This window comes from Hibiscus syriacus, unplaced genomic scaffold (assembly GCF_006381635.1).
Source record: "Hibiscus syriacus cultivar Baekdansim isolate YM2019G1 unplaced genomic scaffold, ASM638163v2 tig00110392_pilon, whole genome shotgun sequence".
NCBI classification, from domain to species: Eukaryota; Viridiplantae; Streptophyta; class Magnoliopsida; order Malvales; family Malvaceae; genus Hibiscus; species Hibiscus syriacus.
Window position 1 is genome coordinate 294,123 of NW_024062720.1, and position 8,786 is coordinate 302,908.

At 34.9% G+C, this 8,786-nt stretch overlaps 1 protein-coding gene across 1 annotated transcript; it reads left to right on the plus strand.

The window, feature by feature from the left end:
* The first annotated feature begins 103 nt into the window (after positions 1-103).
* LOC120123241 (probable chlorophyll(ide) b reductase NYC1, chloroplastic) lies at positions 104-3,891 on the plus strand. Its single transcript, XM_039142161.1, has 10 exons — positions 104-580; positions 827-905; positions 990-1,125; positions 1,310-1,384; positions 1,501-1,693; positions 2,113-2,181; positions 2,525-2,664; positions 2,787-2,909; positions 3,079-3,271; positions 3,470-3,891. Exons 1-10 carry the CDS (start codon positions 200-202, stop codon positions 3,653-3,655), a joined length of 1,575 nt encoding a protein of 524 aa, XP_038998092.1. The 5' UTR covers positions 104-199; the 3' UTR covers positions 3,656-3,891.
* Positions 3,892-8,786: the final 4,895 nt, after the last annotated feature.

An 8,786-nucleotide genomic window follows, 5' to 3' on the forward strand; every position in this document is an offset into this window, starting at 1 on the left:
TCATCACATTCCTCCATCTAAGAAGATCCGCTTCAAATCTCTCCCTGATATTTTTTAAATCGTTTTATCACGTATATAAATAAAACTAGAATATACTGGATAATTAGGAGAAAATAAAAGATATTTTCTATATTATTCTTGTGTTGCCAACAAAGTTTGGAACTGAATTCCTTCTTTTTAGTTCGATTCTCTTACAGAAATGGCGGCAGTGACGAAGCTTCAGTTATTTACTTTCCAGAAAGACCCACAGTTTTGTTTCAAGGAACAGCAACGGAGCAGCTGGCTTAAAGTTAAACGTGGTTGTTTTGTACGGTTGCCCTTTCCAACTAGAAGCCGTCACGGGGCGCACGTGCAGAAGTGTCGATCGTTTAAGGGAGATGACGGAGGGGAAGTGGAAGAGAAAGAGATGGAAAGCGAGAGAAATCTTGGGATTGTGATGGAAAATGAAGTGAAGCTGGAAAAGGGTGATGGGTTTTGGAAATCTTTGAAATCTGCTGTTTTCGGGGTAAGTGAATTGGGTTCTCAATCTCAAGATGAATATGAAAAAGCTGTGGCTAAAGTTGATGAAGTTTTCTCCTCGGTGAGTTGTAAACCATCTGTAATCAATTGAATCTCTCTCTTTTTCTTTATGATTCCTGTTCAATTAGTTGTAATCATGCTATATGGAGTATTTTTTTAACAATTGAGTTATGCATGCATGTTTAACTGTATTCCCATCTTCTTGGTGTCCACTATTGTCTGATATGAGGTATCATCTTGTTGTAATATTTCAAAGCTAAACTTGGATATAACCTTCGGGTTCCCCCCCCCCCCTTTCGTGAACCAGATTGCTATGCAAATTGGAAGATATATTGTGACCATGATGAGCACTGGAGTGATTCTCTTGACTGGTTTTCAGTTGTCAGGTTAGCTAATGTACTTGTGCATCTTTGAATTGATTTTGGATGACTTTCTTCAAGGAGTTCTCGGAAAGTTCAATTTTCATATAGGTGGAGACAGTCAGATGAATACATTGATTTGGTATAGCTGGGTTGGAGGGATTATCATTGGAACCATGATTGGAGCAAATATAGTTCTAGATGAACACTGTCGAGCTGGTCCGAGAAATGTTGTTATAACCGGAAGGTACAATATATAAATTTGCCATCACATTTGATTTTTTTAGTTTCTTTACAGTTTTTGTTTAAGAACTGAGGTCATATATAGTTAGAAACAAAAATTTAGGCATATATGTGGTAATGGATCCATGATACAGAGAACTTACCCTTTTTGTTGGGCTGTGGTTTGTGTTTTTGACTGCCTGATTTAGCACAAGAGGATTGGGAAAAGCACTTGCTCGAGAATTTCTTCTTTCTGGAGATCGTGTTGTTGTTGCGTCTCGCAGGTGGAGTACAAACCACAATTAAGCTAGTTTATGATATTAATACTTTATTTTCATTTATTATTATTATCAGTATAGTTCTCACAGAAACTTTTCCTCATTGGATCTTGTTAAGACAGTCCCGAGTCTGTTGATATGACTGTCAAAGAACTTGAGGAAAACCTGAAGGAAGGTATGACTGCCGGTGGCTCATCCAGCGAGAATCTGGAACAAGCGAAAGTGGTTGGTATAGCATGTGATGTTTGTGAAGCCGATGATGTCGAAAAATTGGCCAACTTTGCCATCAGCAAACTTGGTTCTGTTGACATTTGGGTGAGTTGTATAGCCTAACTTGTTCCTACTGCCATTCCCCTTGCATGACATGTGAGCGCATGCCGACAAGATACAATATAGTGTGTCATGTTAGCATGTTGATTCTTTTGGGAGGTGATGCATGCAAGATACAACCATATGCCTATTATCTATTAATTTTGACTATTAACCCTAAGAAGTGTAATAAAGTCGTGCTTGCTGATATGAGTAAACTGAAATATATTTTCTATTTTATTAGGATATAAGATGCTGAGCTTAAAATAATTTTGCATGACAGGAGTGATGAGACGATTGATAACGACTAATGCAATTGTTGTGTCTGAGTAGCTTCCATGTAGTACCTGTTTGTTGGGTCTGGACAAAAAAACATTTGCTTGTGTGCTAAATGTGTGATTCTGATTTGTTTTTATCACATACAGATAAATAACGCTGGCACTAACAAAGGTTTTAGACCATTACTACAGTTTAATGATGAAGATATTAAACAGGTATCTTTTATTTGTTAGATATGTTATTTGAGCAATTCCTCCTTTTCGCATTTCGATAATATATAAATCTTCTCACAAACTTGTAAGCTTCATAGTACATAGGATCATAGGATATTGAATTACCGGTCCCTTACATTTAACATTGCCTTAATTGCTTCTACTTGTAACTAGTTTCTGTAACACGACTAACCAGAGGAGCCAATAGGTAACTAGTGATCGATTTTCTCTCACCATAATTCAAGTCAGATGCATGAACTCCAAAATCCAGTGGCTAAAATGCCTTTTGGTTTAGGGTTACCGAGATGACATTGTCTTGTCTCTGACTAGCTGGTTTTGTGGATAGATTGTCTCAACAAATCTCGTTGGTTCTATTCTCTGCACTCGAGAAGCCATGCGCATCATGAAAAACCAGCCAAAGGGGGGACACATATTTAACATGGATGGTGCAGGTTCTGGGGGATCCAGTACTCCTTTGACTGCAGTGTAAATTCTCATCATCTGTCACTGTAGTTAGTTCTTTTACTTGGGTGCTGCTACTTATCAACAGATCACAAATTTTTGTAATGTACAAAAGTTCTCAATAGTTGATATTGATTGTTGCTCAGATATGGGTCGACAAAATGCGGTCTTAGACAGCTTCATGCATCACTTTTGAAGGAATGCAAACGTTCTAAAGTGGGAATCCACACAGCATCTCCAGGCATGGTCCTTACAGATCTGCTCTTAAGGTATGTTGGATACATCTTGAGTTTTGAGGCAGTCCCTTTTACTTTTAGAACATTTAATTCAAGTATTTGTCTATGTAAACTCGAGAGACGTGGCAGATCCAATTTGAAATTGGTACTCGTTACTTTCTTTTAGATGATTCAAATATTTGTTTTTTTGGTAAATGTGCAGTGGTTCAACCTTAAAGAACAAACAAATGTTTAATATTATTTGTGAGCTTCCTGAGACTGTTGCAAGAAGTCTAGTTCCAAGAATGCGAGTTGTAAAGGGAACAGGGAAGGCCATCAACTACTTGACTCCACCTCGGATACTATTGGCTTTAATCACTGCCTGGCTGCGACAAGGTCGTTGGTTTGATGAACAGGTAAATCTGGGTTCTCTTAGGATAACATTTGTCACATAGTTTCCATCATCATAACAAAAAGGTTTACTGCAGCTAATGAATCCTGTTGAAAGGGAATGCTTGTCAAAGTTTTGTTCTTATGATACTTTTAACTGATTGTTGGACGGTCTCTTCCTATTTCCCAAATTTTGTTTCTAACGCAAGAATGCGCATATCCAGGGTAGGGCATTATATGCAGCAGAGGCAGACCGTATCCGGAACTGGGCCGAAAACCGTACTCGGTTCTCGTTTACAGATGCAATGGAGATGTACACGGAAAACACTTGGGTGTCTGTGTTCTCACTTTCTGTTGTTTGTGCCTTCATCATCCTTTCTAGCACCAGCAGCACATTACCCGGCACCTGAGGCGGCACAGTCATAATCCAAATGCACCAAAGACTATTTATATCTCATACAAGGAGCCGAGTATGATACATGTGACCGTACAAGTGACATGCGATACGATTCTAAGGTCTAACAAGTGGATCATTTACCAGTACTGGTTGAGACCAGATTTATGGGGTTTGAAAACAATAGCATAGAAAGACATTAGATATTTCATTGAAGCATTCTTTATTCCTCAACTTGTAACATGTATTAATGTAATGAAATTTAGATCTTTCTTGTTCAAGGACCATTTTGAGATACATTTTCGTAAAGCATGTGGTACCGAAATGCCCTTCAGGTTAGGATGGTTAGCAGAAAACTCAACAGAAAAGGTCATTTGAAACTCGAAATGTCAGTTGAAACTCAAAAGGATGGGCCCCTTAAGGGTGGATCGTCTCCATGATGCCTGGAAGTGTTAACGTGGCACTGGACTTGGTAACTTTTTTCCTATTGTCATTCCAAATACCATATAATAATCATTTGAACTACCTTAATAAAACCAATATACCGTAGTTTGCTCGTGTTTTTGAATTTGATTAGCAAAATTGGCTTTGACGCCAACTTTGCAACCAAAATAGTTCCTGAACCAATATACCGTAGTTTACTCCTTTTTGCCGGTTGTTGTGAAGGCCTTGGCAAAAAGAATAAAAGATATTATCTACTTGTGAAAGAAAATAAACAGATTAAATTGATTCCACCTTTCTATTTTCTTTTTTTCAATTAATAGCTGGAAATGGGTTTAGTTGAGTGAGAGCAAAACGAATGTCATGCCAGTAGTCATGAAAATAAATAAAATTCATTTGTCGTGGCCATGACCCCTTCCAACATCTCAACTTTACCCTGCAAAAACTAAATAATTTCTAGGGCAAACTACTCTAATTGTCACTAATGTTTGGGTAAGTTTTCGTTTTTACCAGTGATGTTTCAAAAGCCACAAATCAGTCATTAAAGTTATTGTTTGTTACAAATTGGTCACTCACTGTTAACAGGCGTGACGGAAAATACACATGGACTATTAACAGCCGTTAACAAGCTTACCTAGATGGTATAATTACACAAATAGTCCTTGTTATTTATATATTATTTCAATTTGATCCTAATTTTAATAAATTAAAATAAATTTACCTACGAACCAGGAGGTGCCATGTGTCATTGGTTACACACTGTCATGACACATTTTACTAATCAGAGGGTGACACGTGTCACCCTCTGGTTGGAAGAAAATAAAGTAACAAGAAGCAAGTGGGGGATTCAAACTTAGGACCCTTAATTGAAATATTGCAAGCCAATAATATATATCTTGTCTCTTAGTATGCAAATGCTTTACTCAAAATTAATAATATATTATATATCTTAAATTTTAAAATTATCTCTTTATTTTTGTTTTAATTTTTTTAAGAGAGATTAATTTGTTCAAGCTCAAAATTAAGAGGACCTAAAAATTGTTTAAACCAAAATATTTAGTCGCCAACAATAACTTTAATATTTTAATTAAAATATTATTTTTTTAAACGTGTAGACAGTAAACTATTGTTTTATAGAAAAAAAGTTAAAATTAATATTTAAATATGATGCAAAGATTAGAAAATATATATAATAGAGATGCCAAAATTTGCAAACAACAATATTTATTAATATTTAATAAGTTAAAACAAAAATAAAGAGATAATTTTAAAATTTAAGATATATAACATATTATTAATTTTGAGTAAAACATTTACATAAGATACTAGATATATATCATTTGTTGTCCAAAACATATCAAATGGTTGTCTTGGCTCAATGGTTTGGCTTGCAATATTTCACTCAAGGGTCCTATGTTTAATTCTCCCCACTTGCTTTGTTATTGCTTTATTTTCTTCCAACCAGAGGGTGACACGTGTTATCCTCTGATTGGTAGAAATAAATATATTAAATTAAAAATAAATTAAAATAAATTTAGTATTGCAATCAAATGGTAACATGTGTCATGACAGATGTGTAACCAATGACACATGACACCTCCTGATTCGTAGGTAAATTTATTTTAATTTATTAAAATTATGATCAAATTGGAAGAATATATGAATAATATAGACTATTTGTGCAATTATACCATCCATGTAATCCCGTTAACGACTGTTTACAGCCCACTTGTGTTTTCCGTCATGTCTGTTAACTGTGAGTGGCCAATTTGTAACAAACAATAACGTTAGTGACTAATTTGTGACTTTTGAAACATCAGTGATGAAAATGAAAACTTACAAAAATATTAGTGACCATTGGAGTAGTTTACCCTAATTTCTACCCCTTGTTTTCCCCAGTACAAGATTCCACGTCAATCACGGAATTGCATCCGTAGACGCGACCTTCTAAAGCATTAAAACATTATCAGTAAAAACAAATGGGATCATTTTTCTTCAAAATAGGCTTAACATATTGGATTTTTTCAAGTTTAAATATAAATATATTTAAGAAAACGAACACGATAAAATATGAGTCGGACAGTAGCCAGCTTGGTAGAAGATATCTATTTAGTGGGCCGTCGTGGAAGACACGACCTAATATAAGTGGGGCTGGGGCGGCAGGCGTTTTAGATTTAAAAGAAATTTTGATTTGGTCAAGTCTAACGAGCCTGCAGGTTCACCATGCAGCCTATATCCCCTCCGTCTGACCTGACCAACCAACTTGCATATGTTAATTATATATATATATAGACACACTTTTTTGACCAAATTAAAAGCATGCATATATATATATATATATATATATATATATATATATATATATATATATATACCATTTTATGTATATTTTATATGTATTATTAACAAACATTTTATTATTATTTACAGGCCCAATGAACAATTACAACCCATCAGGCCTAACAGTGGCCCATTTTCAGGCCCCATGACCCGATTTGGAGTAGGGTTTGTTCAAAACCCTAGCTCTCCCTCACTCGTCTCTCAGCAGCGCCGCATGGAGTTAACCCCACGTCCGAGTTTCGCAGTAGCACACCAGTATCCTCCGACGTAAGGTTCATCACCAACAACCAAAGCAACAAATCAGTGCTAGAGTTCCATTAGGACTCAAAATAGATCTAAAAATAACATTATTTGTACTATAAATAAATCAACATTCACACACATAAGGACATCCGATATTAGGCACAAAAAATACTACGAAAAGATCGAGAGAGAGATACAAGCAAATCAAGTGTATTCCAAGCATTGTTTTTAAATTTTCAAATGCAATAAAGGTAAAAATTTCACCTTTTTTTCGATTTGAGGCTTGCATGTTGGTGTAATGTTGGTTTTCTTTCTACTTTGGCTCGAATAAAATCCCAAAAAGGGTTCTTTGCCGAGGATTGGAGAGGGCTTATTCCTTCGAGAGATCCACAGATCTAGCCCTCCTGAGGTAACATTTTGAAAAAAAAAACAAGGTCATTTTCAAAATATTTGAGAAAAGAGCTTTGAAAAAAAAATGATTTTTGCCGCCGATGACCGGCGGTCGGCGCCGATCAATACCGGCGGCGAGGCGACGGCCACCGGTTTATGGAAAACACGGTGGCTGTTCTTCATGTTCTTGAAGAACATAAGAACCGATGAGAGGAAAACATGAACAATGGGGGGGGCTCTCATTTGAGTTGAAGGAAAAATGAGAGAAAATAAAAATATTTGGGCTTTATACTTAGCCCAACTGAAAAAGATCCGTGCGTTTTTTATTTAAAATGGGTAATCTCATTTTTGGTCCCCCTCATTTATAAAGAGCTTAATTTACCCCCTGAAATCCCAATTCATCCTGGAAATGCTTTAAAATTTGTCACTAGATTTTCTGTTTTTACATTTGGTCCTTTTTTCTAGATTTTATTTTTAATTTTCTTTTTTTATTTTCATTTAATATTACATTATAATATATATATATATATATATATTATTCCTTTATATTATTATTATTATTATTTTTATTTAGTTTTCTTTTTTATATTTTATTTTTATGTATATACATGTATTATTATTATGTATTCATTTTATTTATATGTTACATATATATATATATATATATATATTTATTTCTTAATATTATTTTATTTTTAGTTTACAAGCTAATATATATATATATATATGTATATTTTATTTCTTTTTTACCTTTTTTCACGTTTTGTTTATTTATTTTATTTATTTATTTTTCTTTTTTCTTTTTTTATCTTATTCTATTCTATCTTTATTTTTATTCCTTTCATTTTCACTATCTCCATATTAATTATGTTATTTACTTTTTGTCTTTATTTTATCTGTTATATATTTTTTTTCAATTTATCTTCATCACCTTTGTTTTTCTAACCCTTTTCTTGATTCTTTGAGGGTACGTTTTCAAAACTATTAGAGGTATATAATTTGGATCGTCACTTTACTTTTTAATTTGAATTTACAACTTTCTTAATTAAATACAACTGGAAATTACATAGTATCGAAAGGGCAATTCAAGGGTGCTAACCCTTCCTTGGCTGTAACCGACTCCCGAATACGACACATATTTGGTAAGATGCAGATCAAGTAAGAAATAAGGTATCCGATCAACCCATTTGTTTTAAAATAAATGATCGGTGGCGACTCCTAATCCATTTACTTAAGTCGAAGCCCAATTCCGGGTCCAACCGAAAGACGGCTACGACAACTTGGCGACTCCGTTGGGGACCCAGGTAAGTGAGTCAGACTAAGGTAATTTCCAGTTGTCTTTTTAATGAAAAGGGTAAGTTTAAATTTTAAGGTAACATTTCGATCCTTATTGCTTACTTTTGATTATATTTTCGAGTAAATAGTTGTACTAACCGTTTTCTAATGATTTCAGCCTTTAAAGATTTTTCACATAAGCTCTAAACCCGATTTAAGTGGGGGTGAAAGCGACGCCTTCGTGTGAATTTATTCACCGTGCGGGCCTAGCAAGTAACTTTCGGGATTCATATACCTTATGTCTTCGTGTGAATTTATTCACCGTGCGGGCATAAGGGAATGTTTCCTCTCGAGTTTAACTTAGTCCACACAAGCTTGTAATGGGCTTAGGACTAAGGGTCTGGCAAGCCCAAGGGGGCACCAGCAAGGAGAACTCGGGTACATTGTTAGAACCTAAA